The 19,013-nt window shown below is 41.9% G+C and overlaps 1 protein-coding gene across 2 annotated transcripts; it reads left to right on the plus strand.

Annotated features, from left to right (window-relative positions):
- The first annotated feature begins 620 nt into the window (after positions 1-620).
- On the plus strand, positions 621-18,250 carry clcn7 (chloride channel 7). Of its 2 annotated transcripts, XM_076266181.1 has the most exons (25): positions 621-839; positions 1,741-1,815; positions 2,445-2,510; positions 2,823-2,888; positions 3,361-3,493; positions 3,880-3,989; positions 4,238-4,318; positions 4,576-4,638; positions 4,968-5,051; positions 5,200-5,293; positions 6,082-6,146; positions 6,272-6,388; positions 9,291-9,345; positions 9,517-9,577; positions 9,883-10,027; positions 10,834-10,927; positions 12,633-12,805; positions 13,473-13,524; positions 14,002-14,129; positions 14,410-14,495; positions 14,706-14,838; positions 15,175-15,234; positions 15,547-15,723; positions 16,195-16,275; positions 16,579-18,250. In XM_076266181.1, the coding sequence occupies exons 1-25, from the start codon at positions 729-731 to the stop codon at positions 16,663-16,665; spliced, it is 2,397 nt and encodes a 798-aa protein (XP_076122296.1). In that variant the 5' UTR covers positions 621-728; the 3' UTR covers positions 16,666-18,250. The 2 variants fall into 2 exon arrangements, with proteins under 2 accessions (XP_076122296.1, XP_076122297.1); XM_076266182.1 differs by lacking the exon at positions 1,741-1,815.
- The last annotated feature ends 763 nt before the right edge of the window (positions 18,251-19,013 follow it).

Below are 19,013 nucleotides of genomic sequence, written 5' to 3' on the forward strand. Positions count from 1 at the left end.
CATTGTTCAAAAATTTGCCCCATATATCATCAACATTTGGCTATAAACTGATGAACTTCAGCCTGTTAAAGGGGTGGTTCAGGATTTTGGACATAAGACCTCATTTCCAAGTAAGCAAGTGTGATATTTATCAGTGGAGACCGTTTCGGCGCAGTACTACTAACCGGAGCAAGTATAATTCCGCCGCTGCTAAGAAACTAGTCCCTCAAAATGTAATGCGATCGTTGAAATGCAAGGATAGAATAACGTTAGAAATAACACTATCAAAACAGACATTTACATCGATAGTCTGGCGTTATAATTTATTTGCCTCGGGTGTACTTTGGAGTGGGTAAGACTGTCTTTAGTGGCAGACTAGCACATACCGTTGACTTGCGCTAGCCTAGCACCTGCAAACTCTGCAATTAGAAGGACTGGATGAAACGTGTTGAAAACGGTCTCCACTGATAAATATCACACTTGCTTACTTGGAAATGAGGTCCTATGTCCAAAATCCTGAACCACCCCTTTAAAGTAAACAACTGGCCAGGCCCCTTCCAAAAAAGACTACGTTACCCAAAATCCCTTTCGTGTACTTTTTGGTCGCTTTTCCTACCCGTACAGTTCGTCACGAGATTTCTTATGATTGTTAGTCATGGGTACAAGCTGTCCGGGGTAGTTTGCCAGCTACAGTTGTAGATTTTTACAAATATTGCAGTTGTTAGAGTGTTAATCTACCGGATCAGAATATGGCAAACATCACCAAAAAAGTGTCATGGTCTAGCCGGGGCGATGACAGTGCGCGCGGAGAGGCTACCCCGTTACTCAACGGAACCGAGGAAGTCAGATACACAAGACAGGTAAGTTAGCTAGCTAGCAATCTGCGAAGGCTGGTAAGCTATTTGAAATATATTTGTCACCGAAGTGTAATTGTGGTGAGTATTTGTAGCTTGAATTGTATCTGTAGGCAGCGATAGTGTTGCATTGCGCGTAACATCTTACTTTGTGCATGTACATCTTAGCATGCAACTCCATACAAATGATGTGAATGAGTATGAAATAATAATCATCTAATACACTGGCATTTAGGAGACCGCTTCTAAATTGAACGTGAATTAAGTCCTGAATGTTACTGATTGGATAGTTTTCAATGAAACACAAACATGACTCAACAGAGGCAGGAGAAGTATATCTGCTGCAGACTAACTGTCAATTGTATTGAAAAACAACCTGTCGTGTAGGCTATCAGATGACTGTATCTGGTTTTGTAAGTAATTAACAAATGCAAATATCGTTATAGATATGCATATATAATGTGGATAGTCTATTCTGCCCACAGTTGTTCCCCTCAAGGTAAAGTGCTCTTTGAAGAATTTACAGACTCCAAATTCTTATAAACCCCTTTAGTTTAAAGGCAGTAGGTATAACATCAACATGTGGTGCAATAACTTTGTAACACTGCAGGTTTTCGCATAGTAAATTTGGCATTAGTTCGTACCATTAGGCTTAGTCATCTACTGGACCCCACCCCAGTGTTGAAGCATTGGGATTTCCAACTTCCTATTCTAGCAAGCCTGGCGGATTCCCGATACTTTTTTTGGCTGTTGTTTCCACACAGTTTATTCCACTATTAGACCCATAGGAAAATGTGATTTAGCCAAACTCAACCCAAAATGAGGTGATCTATGATCACCTTATATATCATTGTTATCAGGGAGACATGGGAGATCCTTTGAACCATTTGATGTTTTTGGTCCATAGCCATCCGGGGGAGGTATATTTCACATAGGCAGACTCAGTACGGTGGACCTGGAAGAAGAAATCACAACAGAAGAGGTAATTCCTGAGTGGTCCTCATCTTTGATGATGGATCTCCTGTGGTAGTCTTCAATCCAACGCTGGATTCTTTTCACTCGTGCCATGTGGGCTAGAACAACAACCTCACAGTGAAGGCTTTACTAAATTACAGACCATCTGTGAACTACACACACAAACACACACACAGCTTCTTTGTTTTCTCGGTTGAATCTTCGGTCATTCAGTACATGAAGTAGATTCATAGAACATCTCTCTCCGTGTCCATGGTCCAAATCTGTTTGAGGATGCTGTAGTGACCTGTCCATTCAATGACTCTGACTCATGCATAGTGCTAACCAACTATCTGGAAACGTCTGTGTCAGAAATTACCATGTTTTCCCCTTTCACGTCAATGGCTCATTTCTCATGTTAATCCAGTGCCTGGCAGTTTGATAATGGCTGATCATTTATTTTTGTTTGCTTGTTTTGAACTGCTGCTGAATGTTGGTGTGTGTAGATATGCAGGACTCCAGTGTAGTCCAGCCAGTGTTGTGTGCGTGTCATGAGCATGCATTGACCTCAGATGTACCTCAGAGTTTTCTTTGACCGACTGCTTAATGTGGTTATGCTGGTGTGACTTATGCCTTATCTTCCTGTGTTGTGAGCAGGAATCTGTTAGAAGCAGACCCAATGAGATCCCCCACAATGAGAAGCTGCTGTCTCTCAAATATGAGGTAATTAAAGAGTAATTAATAAATAGGTATTAAATAGGAGAGGTAATTCAATTAAAGACCACCAGCCCCTTGCACATGCCTACTACCCCTCATAATTTCCTGTCCCACATATCAAACAGGGCTTTTGTCTGACAGACCTAATTGGTTAAAACAAAGACATTAGTATCCATGGCGATTGATAATTGTGTTTCATCGCAACATTGACAAGCAACACTTTTGAAGAGCTATGAAAGGCATGGCAATAATTTGATAGTTGATGTCATGTTGCTGAAGAAGAGCAGATTAATTTCCTTCTTGTGTTTTGTCTTGCAGAGTCTTGACTATGACAACACTGAGAATCAGCTGTTTCTGGAGGAAGAGAGGCGTATGAGCCAAATGGTCAGTGCAGCTCTAGGCCAACTACAGACTTTGCTTTTTACAACAAGCAGTGCGAGTGCGCGTGTTGTGTGTGTGCGTGTGTGTGTGCGTGCGTGTGTGTGTGTGTGTGTGCACGTATGTGTGAGTAATTAGACCTGACAAGTTTAAAATCTATAGTTCTCAGGCAATAACTGGTGTATGCCCCATCGTATAGCTCTTAAATGGAGTGAATATAAGATTCAACATAGCATATGAGGAGCCAGTGTGAGAATGTTTACTTAAGATCTTATAGATTTTTTTTTATCTTTGTTCCAGTACATCTTAGAGCCTAGTAGTCCTGAGCTTAATGTCAGAGGATGTTTATTTAAGAGTTCTACTTGAATTTGAAGTAGATGACTTTGGTTCTTTCTTGCAATGGTTAACCAGTCCTCTTAGCATAGCTCATTTTTCATAGCTTTCTGTTCCAGTGATGTACTGTTGGTTTGTTCCACAGGGCTTCAGATGTCTGGAGATTAGTCGCTGGGTCATCTGTGGGCTTATCGGGGTTCTGACCGGACTTATCGCTTGCTTCATCGACATTGTGGTGGAGAAAATGGCTGGGATGAAATACAGTATTGTCAAGCAGAGTATCCTTTGCACAGCATGGTTTGTGATGAAGTATTACCAGTAACCTTTTAACATTGAGGTTTTGTTCAAAGAATAAATGTATTGTCTGTGACTCATATTAGGGTAGTTTCACCATCAGGGTTTACAGCCCTTGACATTAAAATTGTGATTATCCTCCAACACGTAATCAATAAATATGCTATAAAACAACAAAAACTTGAATAATAAAAGGTTTAGTCTTTTGAAACAAAGCACTAACCCTGACTGTGAAATTACCCATTAAGTTACTTTAATAATGGCTTGTCAGTTTGTTTTGCAAGTGTTGAATGATATGTTTGTATGCTTATGTCACCTTTCCCTGTTTTCTCGTTGCCATGGAAGCATTTCCTTGACTCGCCTCCTGTAGACATTGAGAAATTTACAGAAGTTGGTGGGCTCTCCATCTCCCTTATATTATGGGCTGTGCTAAACTCAACACTAGTAATGATAGGATCCATCATAGTGGCCTTTTTTGAGGTAATTATGCACCTTTATCTCTAATGTATTCTCTTTATGTGTTATTGGCAAACTTAACTCCAGTGCATATTTGACTTCTCTGGTATTTTAAAGACATATTTTTCAGTAGAGAGAGGATAAACAGGATCTACACCTCTAAATATAAAATTACTATACATATTAATGCTGTGTAACTGCTCTTGCTCTGATTAAATTTTCTCTCTCTTTCTCGCTCCCTCTCTCTCTCGCTCCTTCTGTTGTTCTCTCAGCCCATCGCTGCAGGTAGTGGCATCCCTCAGATTAAGTGCTACCTCAACGGAGTGAAGATCCCGCGGGTGGTGCGACTGAAGGTACCCCCCCCCCCCCACACACACACACACACACACACACACAACTCTCTTAATCACACACACACAGTCCACTGACTCTCAGCATGTCAGAGACAAACTCCTACTGCTCTTTGCCTGCAGTGTGGCATAGTCATTAAACTCGTAACGGTAATCACAAGTGAGCTAAAAGCTCAAAGGATTTCAACATGCAGCATACACATATATGTTATGAAAGCTCTTGTCCAGTGGTATGGTAATCTGCTTTTTGTTTTCCGCAGACTCTGATGGTAAAAGTATGTGGCGTGATCTGCTCGGTGGCTGGAGGACTGGCAGTTGGAAAGGTAGAAAAATGCAAAGGGGAAACGACACGTTTCTGTTACAATGCTTACAATGCTGACACTGTTCTGTGTACAAATGCTTATTTCCTCGTTTAGTGACTGATTTTAAATTGTTTAGTGAGGTTATGGGCTCTTGACATGGGTTCTTGTGGCGGTTTAACACAGACTAAGGAGGGTGATTTAAACTTGCAGCGCAGCAGTGCCTTTTTGAAGATTGTTGTAATTGGGATGTCATTGCTGCTCACTATTTAAAAATGTCTCGATATCTAAATTGGTCTTGGGCTGCAAGATGAAGCAATGACGTGATTTGTCCTCTTGTCCTCTCCTCACAGGAAGGACCCATGATTCACTCTGGGGCAGTAGTGGCAGCTGGTGTGTCGCAGGGCAGGAGCACTTCCCTCAAGAAAGACTTCAAGGTCAGCGCCACTGCCTGCAGTAGTGCACCTTCACTAAAGCCTCACGCACACTGCGGCCCACGTGGGAGGTCGTTGTGGAAATTTCGAGATGAGGAAAGTGAGGGTCAGAGGAATGACCATGTGGTTTATTTTTTGTCTCTGCTTGCAGATCTTTGAGTACTTCCGCCGAGACACGGAGAAGAGGGACTTTGTCTCGGCAGGTGCCGCCGCCGGCGTCTCCGCTGCTTTTGGTGCTCCCGTCGGTATGTTCCCCTCTTACTCCACAGTGTTTATTTTGGGTTTTTGCAATCTCACCAGCGAAGAAGTGAAAATGCCGATAGCACAGCCACCAAACTCTACCGCTTCTATTTGTGGATTCAAGTGGAGCATTAAGACAGTGATGTCTCAATAGTTTCACTGTGAGCCATTTGGTTTGTAGCTAATCTCTGTATGGGGAAATTGTTAAAAAAAAACGGAAAAAAAAACTGATATGTTCCCCTTGGGGATCCGAGCAGAAATGACCTCAGGAAGCAAGCTTGCACCACGGCATGGTTGTCGGCTTATATGTAATTGATGGATATGCAGAGTTGGCTCAGACCAATCTGTAGACCTGTCAGTAGGTTTAAATCCGTTGGAACGTAAAGCTGAGGCTACGGGTATGAGTGCTATGGGTGTGAGTGCTATGGGTGTGAGTGCTATAATGGGTATGAGTGCTATGGGTATGAGTGCTATGAGTGTTATGAGTATGAGTGCTATGGGTGTGAGTGCTATGAGTGTTATGAGTATGAGTGCTATGGGTGTGAGTGCTATGGGTGTGAGTGCTATGGGTGTGAGTGCTATGAGTGTGAGTGCTATAATGGGAATGAGTGCTATGGGTATGAGTGCTATAATGGGAATGAGTGCTATGAGTGTTATGAGTATGAGTGCTATGGGTGTGAGTGCTATGGGTGTGAGTGCTATGGGTGTGAGTGCTATGAGTGTGAGTGCTATGGGTGTGTAGCACACAGATAGGGTCTAATTCTCTGTTTGTGTGCTCTGTGCTTTATTAAAGGTGGAGTACTTTTCAGTTTAGAAGAGGGGGCTTCCTTCTGGAACCAGATGTTGACGTGGAGAATAGTGAGTCTCAAGGGGTTGGAGTCCCTTTTGGTCTTTTCTTCAGAAATGAAGTCAGGTTTTTGTTGTTGTTGTTGTTGTTGTTGATGACGTTGTCTGTCTGTCTGTCTCTCTTTCTTGTGTCTCAGTTCTTCGCCTCAATGATCTCCACCTTCACTTTGAACTTCTTCCTGAGCATCTACAATAACAAGCCTGGAGACCTCTCCTACCCCGGACTCATTAACTTTGGGGGCTTTGAGACTGATGTAAGTGGTTCCTTTTTCTCCAGCAACACACACAACACACACACACACACACACACACACACACACACACACAAACATATGTGCTCTCCCCTTGCTACGTTTCTGTATTTCTTTATTTTCTTTCCTTCTTTCTTTCCTTCTTTAATTATTTTTTTCTTTCCTACTTCCTTGATATCTCTCATCTGAAACTCATGTCCTGTTTTTAGTCCGGCAGCCAAATGCCATAATTTAGGTGAACCTGGTTTTGTCGGTTAAAGTTTTTTTTTTTTGCTGTTTCTTGTTGTCAAGGGGTAACTCAATAAGATTAGAGAGGGTGCCCGGTGATATCCCTTGGGCAATTCTCAATATTAAGCCTTTCTTGTCCAATGTGTTGAATATAAGGCGAGGCACCACAGGTGAATAGGGTAAAAAAATTAACTAGCAGATATCACTATGAAACTTCCCCAGTTGATTACATACATTGATATGGAAAAAAAATGTATTACAAGTTATCTGTAATATAAAGTTTTAATATGCAAATTAAGCATAAGCTAATTAAATATGTGCTGATTTGCATAAACTACAAAAATCTAAATCGGAACATTGGATGAAGCCAGGTTCAAAATTACTTTTTCATTGTGTTGACATATTAGATGAAAAGTCTTTTACACAGGGAATTTTAGATATCTCTTTTATGTATTCCGTAAATCAGAAAGTACTGCCAATAGCCTTAAAAAATTTCATTTTTTCCATGTTTTTAAGGAATAAAATGTCATATAAAAAGGCTAGGAATAATATATCAACAAACCCCTCTGTAGAAGCTTTCTAAATATAGTTAGGTATAAGACTGGAAAGTTTGGTGTATGTAGGTGCTTCTGAAGTGCAGATTTCATTCTCAGAGTGGGAGAGGAAACTAATCCATGGGTGCTACATGCTAGCATCTCTCACTGGAGTCTCTTAGGTGTGGATGGAGGTTTAGCAGAGACTTTCTAATGAGGAGTCACAGCACTCAAAAAATCCTCCATAGAAATACATGGGGTTATCTTTTGTCTATTGTCTACACATATCCCGCCCCTTCCGCGGCAAAAAAGTCAACATGTGAATACATTGTGCCAATCATGTGGTGTGTTGTGAATACATCGTGCCAATCATGTGTTGTGATCTCACTGCTGGAGCAAAGTTGGTGTTGTGAAGTCTTGCGCACACCGAAATAGATGCCTGTTAAGTGCCCAAAAAAGCGCTACAATATGGCTGCTGAGTGGAAGGACTTGCCTAAAAGGACTTTGGGTTTACTTACTGCACAGCTATGTAAATGACTACTGTTAGCCTAAACTGCCCTCTTTTAGCTGATTTCTACAGGGTGTCTGTTCTACTGTTCTAATATGTATAAAATATACATTTATTGTTATTCTTTATTGCAGTAGTAGTCTATGCTCAGAGCCTAAACTCGTCATTCAAAAAGAGTATATTCATTTTTAAGTATTGAAGTATTTGGAGCCTGAAACAAAGGAATACTTCAGTTGGAAATTCAACTGCCATTTGAAGAAAGATTCATTGATTCATTACTGAGGCCAACCAGTCTACCAGAAAATGTCAAACTTGCACCAAACTACATTTTGGAGATGATCAGATGTGGCTGCAAGAGTGAAAATCCTTGTAGCTCTAACAGATGCAGTTGCCAGGTTAATGGTGCCTTGCACAGTGTTCTCTGCATGTTTTAGGGTAGGATGAGCTAGAACTGGACAATTATCAGAACTAATACTAGATGAAAAGTGCACATATTCAGAATTATTACAGGCAATATCTGAAACTATAAATTCATTATTTGACATAGAAAAGGGTTACATTTTACTAATTTGAATGCATGAAGTATTGTCTGAATAACTATCACACTTCAAACTGTATTTAGTATTCTATTTGAGTTGATTATTTGCTTTTCCTATTTTTTCTTCTTCATGATTTCAGCACATAGGGCTTTAATGGTTAATATAGGATATTGCCCAAGGGATATCACTGGGCACCCTCCTAAATATTAAAGAGCCACCCCAAGTCAACGAGTCTAAGCAAAAATTAATAAATAAATAACCCACAAAACCAGGTCTGACCCCATGGCTCCCGGATTGGCATTATCGAAATTCATTAATTCACTTAGTAAAGGGTTAAATTGTCCAAATTTGAATATACTGTCTGACAAACTATCACACAGAACACTGTATTTTAGTGCATTTTATTTGAGTTGATTTGCATTTAATATGAGTAGGCCTACTCATCTTGAAATTAGAGGTATATCCTATTTTTTCATGATTTTGGCACATTGGGCTTTTTCATATTTAAACATTAAATTACAGAAAACTTGTAATACAAATTTCCTGTGTAAAATACTTTTCATCTAATATGTAAACACAATGAAAAAGTAATTTTGAACCGGGCTTCATCTAATGTTCAGATTTTTTCTTTTCAAACTTTATGCAAATCAGCACATATTTAATTAGATTATGCCTAATTTGAATATTCAAACATTACATTTCAGATAACTTGTAATACATTTTTTTTCCATATTAATGTAAGTAATCAACTGGGGAAGTTTCATAGTGATATCTGCTAGTTATTTGTTTTGCCCTATTCACCTGTAGTGTCTCACCTTGTATTCAATACATTGAACAAGAAAGGGTTAATATACAAAATTGCCCAAGGGATATCACTGGGCACCCTCCTAAATCTTAAAGAGATACCCCTAGTGTACAAGATTCTGCAAAAAAAAAAACTTTAACCGACAAAACCAGGTCTGACCCCATGGCTGCCGGACTATTTCTCTCTTTATTTGAAGCAAGGCAGATTGTTATTGTTGTGAAAAAACAAACATTTTAGACATACAGTGTGAAGGGTATGTGTGTCTCATCTCACCTCTGTGTTCTCCTTTCAGAGTGTGACCTATAACCTGTATGAGATTCCTCTGTTCATTATAATTGGAGCAATAGGTGAGAGCCCTTTTCCATTGCATGTGTTTATTGCAAATGTTAAGAATGCATTCACATAAAGATCTGTGTCTGTTACATTCACACAAACCTAAATCCTTTGAAGCATTTGAACAAGTATAATGAGTCGCAATTTCCCGCAACGGTTCAGTGACTTTTCAACTTGTGACACAGGAGGGTTGCTGGGGGCACTGTTCAACTTCCTGAACTACTGGCTAACAATCTTCAGAATCCGGTAAGGATGGGGCCTCTTAAGTACAGGTGTCACCCAATTAAGGACAGGTGTCACATTGCCCAATTTCAGAGACAAGGGGTGCGTTCAAATTCCTTGTACAGAGACGAACATGTTTGTCTGAACAGATAAATTTGAACGATTATGTGTAACAATAAAATGTTCGCGGAAAAACTCAAGGCGAACAGAAAACTGTTTGCAAACGATTTGTGAGTTTGAACGCACCTCAGGCTTGTTTCTCTCACCTGTCCCCCCGGCCGGCTGTCCTCGAGGTGTCTTGTCTGAAGCTCCGCCGCGCTCTCTTGCAGGTACGTGCATCGGCCATGTCTGCAGGTGTTGGAGGCCATGCTGGTTGCTGCGGTGACCGCCACCGTCTCCTTCACCATGATCTACTTCTCCAACGACTGCCAGCCCCTGGGTCAGGACCAGACCACTGAGGACTACCCGCTCCAGGTCAGTGAGTTCGTCATAAGGGGGCCAGTGAGTTCATGATGAGTGGGCAGTGAGTTTGTCCTTCTGCTCTGTTAGAGTCCCGCTGGCTCAATTAAAGATGCAGTCCAAGATTTGGTTACGGTTTTCTTCTTTCCTTGCGTCACCCTGAAGCACTTTGTTAATTGCCCGAGATGATTAGGGCTCAGACCGATCCAATATGTTTTGTTTCTCATTTACATAGCAGAGGCTGAATATGAACACTCCAAAGTTTTTATTTGTCTGTTTGTTTCATTTTTCTAACCACAAAAAAATGTTTAATGAACAATGGAACATTGAATGGCAGACTGCACCACAAATGAAGTGATTTTATTTTTTTCATTTTAGGAGGTAAAGAGGTAATTACATTTAGTGCGTTACTAGATCTGTAGTCTGAGTTAATAAGGTCCGCTCTTTTACTTAATACGAGTAACATAATTAACCTGCATGGAAAGCACAAGTCTGTGTGGTTTGTCTAAACAGAAGCGTAAAACATGTAACACATCCATGCTTAAATGATGATACAAGTGTGACACATCAAGGATTCAGTTTCTCTGCACGGTTGTTGATACAGAACATTTCGATTTGTCTTAACATGAAACCTTTTAATGTGTAATTTGACCTAAGTGTTATATTGGACTGTATGTTCAGTCGTGTCCACCTTCTCAGCTGGGATCACAGTAAGGGAGGTCGAGGGGAATCTGTTCTGAGATCAGTGTGGGAGTAGGAAGGCGAGGCAGAGAGGTTAAACTGCAGACCTGGCTGACTCCCTTTGTGTCTCCCTTCTGCAGCTGTTCTGTGCAGATGGCGAGTACAATTCCATGGCTACCGCATTCTTCAACACACCGGAGAGGAGCGTCCGCAGCCTGTTCCACAACCCACCAGGTGTGTGTGTGTGTGTGTGTCTGACTTTCCCTGTCACGCCAGTCTGTGGTATTGTGAAGTCATTAGACGCCCATGCTCTGTTTCTGCAGTGTTGCTTCCTCATGACATGGGCGGTGTGGGTGTGTTTGGTGGTTGAGTTGTAAAGCGTCGTGCATATGAGTCTGTTGGTTTGGTTGCCTGTCAGGATGCATGTTTAGCATTCCTGGGTCTGGGTCTTCCTGACGAGCCAACAGACAGTGTTGCTAGGAGAGTGAATGAAGAAATCCCTGAATGAAAATATCAGTTCCCTCCTACTACTATTACTACCACTACTACTATAAGATTGTGTTTATGTGCACATCTAAATCTGCATTAGTGCTTATATTGTGACTTTATATTTTTTCCAAGCTTATATTAGGGAGTCTGTACTGTCATTGTAAATAAGGAGCAAAAGGGGGGTGGGGAAAGTCTAAAACTGTAGGAGTAAGATGTGTCTGTCCAGTCCCAGTCCACTCCATGCGGCCAGGGCAGGCCAGCTGATTAAGAGCTGCAGGAAACGGGGCAGCTGGCAGAGAGCTCAGGGTCTCCCACGCCAGGGAGCAGGAGAGAGACTGATGACTTTGCCAGAGAGAGGGAGCCCCACGGTGGAGCTCCGTGCTCAGGCCCAGTAGCTCTCTGCTGCAGTGGCCTGTAAACCGGTAGATAAATAAATGGCCGTGTAAAGGCCGTGGGAATGGATGAAATAATAACATGTCAGCCTGCACAAATGTTTTTCACCGTTATCGTAAGTTTGACGTTATATTTAGAGTTTGTGCTCTGAATGTGTTTCATGTTGGCCTGCCCTGTACGATGGCTGAGGGCTGATCCATGGGTCAGTTACTCTGCCACCTAGTGGACGATGGATGGAGTAGATGGCCTACACCTGAATAATCACATGACATCTTCATTGATTTTTTTGTTCTCAAAGGGGATACTTCAGAGTGCAGAGGTTGGGATAACTTCAAGACGTGGCCATAGCTCCCTGCAGTTTTATGAATTTGTATATAATGTAATATGTAAGACAATTGTCATGTCAAGCATGAAAAATTGTCTTTGGTCTAACCAAAGTAGACCGTACTTTCAATATACACAGTATAGGCACAATTCAATTAACAGAGTTCATTAAAACACAACATATCCACAGGATAAATACTTCACATTGAACACAAATTAGGCCCTGTGTTTTTTTTACTGTTTACTGCGGATTGGAGTGTGTCCTGCCTTAGGCTAAAGGCCTGGTCTGTTGCATGTAAGCCTAGTTTTCTTTTAGTAAGTGGCTCTGTCTGTCTGACAGAGGAAAAGGACTAGACTAGTCTATTGAGTTATGTGTGCGTGTGGATGAGAAATGCCTGCCCTCAGAACGAGGCTTGATTAGCACACTTTCCCCTGTGGCAGACCATGTGCTCACTTCTCTGTTATCTTTTCAGCTTCTGCTTTTTCCTGTGACACCCACAAAGTGTGGTACTTAGCACATGTTGTTGTATATTATTATGTCTTTCTTTCATTCTCTCTCACTCATTTTACTACTCTCTTTTTGCCTCTCCAGTTTTTGTTATTTCCTCATTAAATTCAATTAAACTAATTTCAGTTCAGTTAGCTTTATTGGCATGACCATTTTAAATAAAACCGTGTTTCCAAAGCACATACAGCACAGCAATGGACTGCACTCTCTCTGTTCTCCTCTCAGGCTCCTACAACCCGCTGACACTGGGGTTGTTCACCCTGACCTATTTCTTCCTGGCGTGCTGGACGTATGGGCTGGCCGTGTCGGCCGGGGTCTTCATCCCCTCGCTGCTCATCGGCGCCGCCTGGGGACGCCTCTTTGGCATCCTGCTGGCCTACTTCACCTCCGGCAGCTCTGTACGTTGGTCTCCTCCTCATCTTCATCCTCTTCCTCATGCACAGACATGTGCATGTTACCTTCTCATAGCCTTCAGTGTGCTCACATTTGCATTCTGAGGAGAACACAACCCGTCAGAAGTCTTGCTTTGCATGTTGGTTTCCTGTGAAGCCAACCAAGTGTGGTTCCTTTTCTGGGGCTGACAGGTTGCATACTTCACACAGCTGCACATACCGCACAACGATGCACTTTGATGTACTTGATGCTTTTTTGCACATAATGTGCAAAACACTCTGGCATATGACTAAATATTTCTTCCGTGCTCAGAGTCCCATCGCACAGTCAGTGTGCAGTTCCCAATAGTGGTATTAGGGTTCCTAAAAAGGCCTCATTGTTAATGAACAGTGAAATCTCTGTGAAGTTAATTAATCCAACATCTTAACCTGAATAAAACAAGAAAGAACACACACACACACATAAGCTTATTGCTAGGGTGATCAGAAGGAACACCTCAACATCAAATCCCAGACTCCCACTAACAAAGCTCCATTTAGGTAACTGGTACATTTCAGATGCATTATAATCTGAGGGCTCAGTTTGAGTCTGCATGCAAGTATCTCCTCTCTAAGTTAAATGCAGAGACCTCATGGTTGAAGGCTTTTCTTGTGATTCTCGTCTCTCTAACAGATATGGGCAGATCCTGGCAAGTATGCTTTGATAGGTGCGGCTGCACAGCTGGGTGAGTGTGTGGTGATGTTTTTTATTTTTTATATTTTTTGATGTTCTTTTTGTTTGCGCAATGTTTAGATGTTTCTTTTAAGAAGAGTCTCTTGTAGAAAAGCCTAATACACCACCAGCCTAGATCTACTGGAGGTGGTAATGTACTACGTGCTTGTTGTGTAACACTCCTCCACTCCCACCCTGTCTCCTTTGAGAAAGAAGGAAGAAAGTGCCAGCTATAGTCATGTGACCGTGCAGCATTTTCAGACTAGCTCCACAGGCTGAGAATGTTCATGGCATTGGAAAGATATTGGCCAATGTTGATTCAGGATTACTGTGGTTTTCCTTTGTTTGTGTAAGTTTGTTTGAATAGCTCTAGGAGCTCTAGGCATTTGAAGCTTTGTTTGTTTGTTTGTTTAGGTGCTGTTGTTGTCATAGTTATTTTGCTGTTGATGGTTGTTCTTTGTGTGAATCTTGTGTTTGCTTCCATACACAGGCGGCATCGTCCGAATGACCCTGAGTCTCACGGTCATCCTGATGGAGGCCACGGGTAACGTCACCTTCGGCCTTCCCATCATGCTTGTGCTGATGACGGCCAAGATTGTAGGAGACTACTTCGCAGAGGTGAGTCCATATTTAATTTGAGATGAGAATTGCTTCCATTTCTTTTTCAGTGACCTACCACTGATCCTTAATTGGGTTATGACCATACATTTGCAGAAGCAACACTGCATAACTTCCTCTATGTGAAACATGGCCTTACCACAGGACACGCCACATATGACTCCACATCAGCTTAGCTACATGGCTGTTTTACCAGTATGAGACTGACTTTACTCCCTTATCTGTGAAGAATATGGTGTTCTGACTGTCTGTGTGTCTTCTTTCTGCCATTGTTCCACAGGGTTTATATGATATCCACATCAAGCTGCAGAGCGTCCCCTTCCTTCATTGGGATGCCCCGGCGACCTCTCACTGGCTGACTGCCAGGTACAGTGCCATTGGTGTAGAGAACTGTCACTCACATCCTTTCAGCCATTCAATGGCCTGATGGTTTGTGGGGCACAGCACGCACGTGTGTGTGTGTGTATGTGTCTGTGTGTGTATGTATGTCTGTGTGTGTGTATGTGTGCGTAAGAAAGAGAGAGAGAGACATGCTCTGATGATGGATGGTTCTCTCCCTCTCTCTCTCTGCCTTAGGGAGGTGATGAGCTCGCCAGTGACCTGCTTCAACAGGGTGGAGAAGGTCGGCACCATCGTGGACGTCCTGAGCAACACCTCCACAAATCACAACGGCTTCCCTGTAGTCGTTGAGATCACAGCCAGTGATGAGGTACCTGTTACATTAGAATTGGATGTTGGAAGACTGTTCTTTAGCAATTGTTGTGCTGCTAGTTGTACCCACCTGTTTTTATAACAGACTTTCAGGGTTAAATGCCCTGAAATTGCAAAATGGGGAGGGGATCAGCACCTTTTGTTTAGCCTTTGTGAGATCATGTTCAGCTCAACTGATGGGTGGTCAAAAGGATCAGATATCCACTTAAATGTCAGATGTGGAGTGGCTGTCTAATTCATCAGGGGTTGGTCATGGTCACTTTGCTGTATAGGTGCAGCCTCATAGAATCTCTGTGCTCTCTCTCCCCTCCCCTTCCTCCCTGTTTCCATTTAGCCTGGGAAAATCTGTGGCTTGATTCTGCGCTCCCAGCTCATTGTTCTGCTGAAACACAAGGTAAGGTGGGCTCTACCAGTAGTGCTGTGAGCTTTTTTGATGTTGTTTGTCAGCCTGCGTTTTTCCTACAAAAGAGTATTGTGTATAAAGCTTTTAGTGTCAGGCTCAATGGGTAGTAAATACAATAATGCATGTTTGGTTTATATCAATGCTAATATTTTTTCACAACTACAAATTATTATTATAAATTCTTATAGAAGTTACATACACAACTTTTTTTCAGGTGTGTGTGTGTGCGTGTGTCTGTGTGTCTGTGTGTGTGTTTTCATTGTTGAAGTAATCAATCTGTACTCCTGTGTGTGTGTTTGTCAGGTGTTTGTGGAGCGAGCCCATTCGCGCCTCAGCCAGAGGAAGCTTCAGCTGAAGGACTTCCGTGACGCCTACCCACGCTTCCCCCCCATCCAGTCCATCCACGTGTCGCAGGACGAGCGCGAGTGCATGATGGACCTCAGCGAGTTCATGAACGCCACGCCCTACACCGTGCCACAGGTGACCAGGCCCTCCAACCCCCACACCAGTCCATGTGTGGTCAGCCTCTCAGCTGATCAGTCCCATCACCACACAACATGTGAATACTCTCCAATAGAGCATGCGCACATCTTGTCATGTCTCTACTAGTTCCACATGTTCACCAGTTTGAGTTAAATAGGCATGCTAGACCTCAGCGCCCCTGGAAAGAAACACAGTGCAACCTTCTTGGAAAACTGATCAGGGGTGTGTTTCCCAAAACAAGTTAGCAACTTTGTTCCCGTTCCCATTGCCAACCAACTAAGTTGCTAACAGGTTAGCAACTATGGTTTTGGGAAACGCACCCCAGGTCAGTGCACTATCTCTATTGTGAATCAACTCTTCTTCCTGTCTGTCTGTCTGTCTGTCTGTCTGTCTGTCTGTCTGTGTCTGTGTCTGTGTCTGTGTCTGTGTGTGTGTGTGTGTGTGTGTGTGTGTGTGTGTGTACTACAGGAGACCTCTCTCCCTCGAGTGTTTAAGCTGTTCAGAGCTCTGGGCCTAAGGCATCTGCTGGTGGTGGACAGTGAGAACAGGGTATGTACAGTGTCCCACTATTGCCAAAACACTTTTGTTCAAAACACAGCTGATAGCTTTGGGGTATTTGCAGTTATGAAGTATTTGTTGCTTCTAAAGCACAACATGTGCATGTTGCCAATAGCAGAATTGAGGTCATGAGAACTGGGTTATGATACTATCAGGATAATGAACTGGAGAGAATTGCCAGCATAATTAGGTGACCTGCTGTCTGAGACCCAGCTCATCTTCTTCAAATAACACATCACTGCTCTCCCTCTCTCTATCCCTTGCTCTCTCACTCCCTGTTCACTGTGTGGCTAGGTGGTGGGCCTGGTGACTCGTAAGGACCTGGCACGGTACCACTTAGGCAAACACGGGCTGGAAGAGTTGCAGTTGGCACAGACATGATAACCCTGTGGCCTCCATGAAGTCTCCCCACCCTTCACCCCGATGCCTACCGTACCTACAGTACCTACCCACCAGCTATGCACCGCCAGCGCACTCCTGAGGGTGCACCCAGGGTCTCGGTAGTGTCATAGTGTCACACAAGCCAAAATTGGTGGACAAACGTGCACTTTTTTTTTTGGTCCAATATTAGCAAGGGCTTGTTTTTTATTTATGAGCGAAGTTGGAACAAACACGCATTGTACGTAAATAGGTACACATGTTTAAGTTTCCTCATCTTTCATATCATAGAAACTCACACATGTTTTGACATTTTGCACTATGTGATCATTTAATTTCATTTATTTATTGTGCAGTACTGTAGCCTGACAGTCGGGGGGCGAACGAGCCCTCCCTTACTTCACAGAAATATTGATTGCCACATATGGAGGAGCAGTCACTGCAGTCAGACTCAGTAAGTGTAGTAAGCAAGGGTCTTTAGTTGGTTTGTGTCACTTTATTATTTGTACCCTTGAGTTAGGAGATTATCCAGGTGACCAGGGTGGTTAAGATCCTGATCTTGATTTGATCTCAATGTATCGATGCACCATGGAATCACCCTTATTGCCCTTAAACTACTGTGATGCTTACCATTGCATTTGTCTTTAGCCACTTAAAGGATGTTGTTATGGTCTTTGAAAATATAACATTTTACATTATTTACATTATTTGCAATGACCAAACAACACAATGGAACCACATTTTCACCTAAAGCAATACATGGCAACCAGACAAAAACACACTTGCAAGCCTCAGCACATTTAGTGCTTTTTACTTGAGGATGCCCTTAATGTGGAATTCATGGCTGTTGGTTCAATAGGGGGATATGGGGAGTTATGAAACCCTGGGGATGGAAGCCTTAACACAGAGCACCAGTAAGTGTGTACCTATGGCTTGTGGGTGTGTTTGTGGATGTCCCTATGCATTGAAGGATTCCAAGTGGTACTGTATTATTTTGGGTGAGGCCTACACTAAACAACTTTTGTCTACACTTGCAGACTGTAGATATTGTATCTATATCTCCGAGCTAACAATCTGGTAAGACAATGTTGAATTTGACGTGAATGTAAGATTTTTGCCATAAGGTTTGTTAACTTACATATGTATGCACTGAACACATTTACATTTTCTGAACTGAAATAATAAGGTACTTTAAATACATGGAATGTGAAATTGAACAATGTGTTAAAAAAAGATTTTTCATGAGAATTTTAAATGAATGTAAATGAGCATTCAGATGTTGATATAATTTGAAGGAAATAAATGTGCAGTGAAATCATGTTAGAAACTGGATAAGACATAAACTACCCTATAAATTATGCTATTTTGAAGAAATATTAATATTTAAGAATTATTTAGGTTTCCTTGACATTGGTTGCAGTTTGCCTTCTTGATCATTATACATTATTTTTACAACAGTCACTGAATTCTCTCTTTGTGTCTTTGTGGATCTTTTTGTACAGTTGTAGATGTTGAATGAAAAGTGAAAATATGCTGTATTTTATAACCATTTGGACATTTGTGAACTAATAAAACTATGGATATTGTTGATCGGTTTGGAAAGCTCTTTTTATTCAAGTAATGCTTACACTTCATCAACCACTAACTGCATGATTGAATAGAATTAAAGGAATTTTATGATCAAATTTGCTAAAAGTTTGTAGCCTGTGCATGTCCGCATGCATCAGGGCTTAATTCATTTTTACAACCTAATGGAGCCAACTGGCTGTGGACACTAATGTTTAATTGTTGCTGTCTGCTTTGGCCTTGGTAATACTGTCACCGCCATATGCACTGCAGGTGTCTAGGCTGGTGAGCATGAGAGTAATCTGCACCACTAATCCAGTCAGTGTTCATTTAAACCGTCGACTGGCTGGCTAATCTTATTACGGCTATAAAGCCTATCTGGCACAGTCCAGTCTGCTCTACCCTACTGTACGTTCTGTCAGCGTGTCCACAGGTAACTTCACTCTGTGAGTGTGAAGATGTGAGGATGATGAACACTATTGTGGATCTGAGTCTCCTAGGAAACGGGGTAAGAACACCTAGAGGAGCTTCAGGTGCTCTGTTTCTATCAAGGTACAGTTGTTTGGAATGGAAAGAGAGGCATATGTTCCTTTTTAACATATTTTATTACACAAAAGCGATTTACAAAACGATACCAGTATGCATTGAATTAGAACGGTCAGTACATTAAGTTAGAAACATCAGTATATATTGAATGGAAATAATCATTCATCAATTAAGGTATATTACTATAGCATTAGGTTATCTAACACCCAGCACAAAAGTTATTTAAAAAACCTATATAT

This window comes from Alosa pseudoharengus, unplaced genomic scaffold (genome assembly GCF_046254945.1).
Source record: "Alosa pseudoharengus isolate Yale_2024_CS ecotype anadromous, Long Island Sound unplaced genomic scaffold, YU_APseudo_1.1 YU_APseudo_1.1_scf_4, whole genome shotgun sequence".
In the NCBI taxonomy this organism is placed as follows: domain Eukaryota; kingdom Metazoa; phylum Chordata; class Actinopteri; order Clupeiformes; family Clupeidae; genus Alosa; species Alosa pseudoharengus.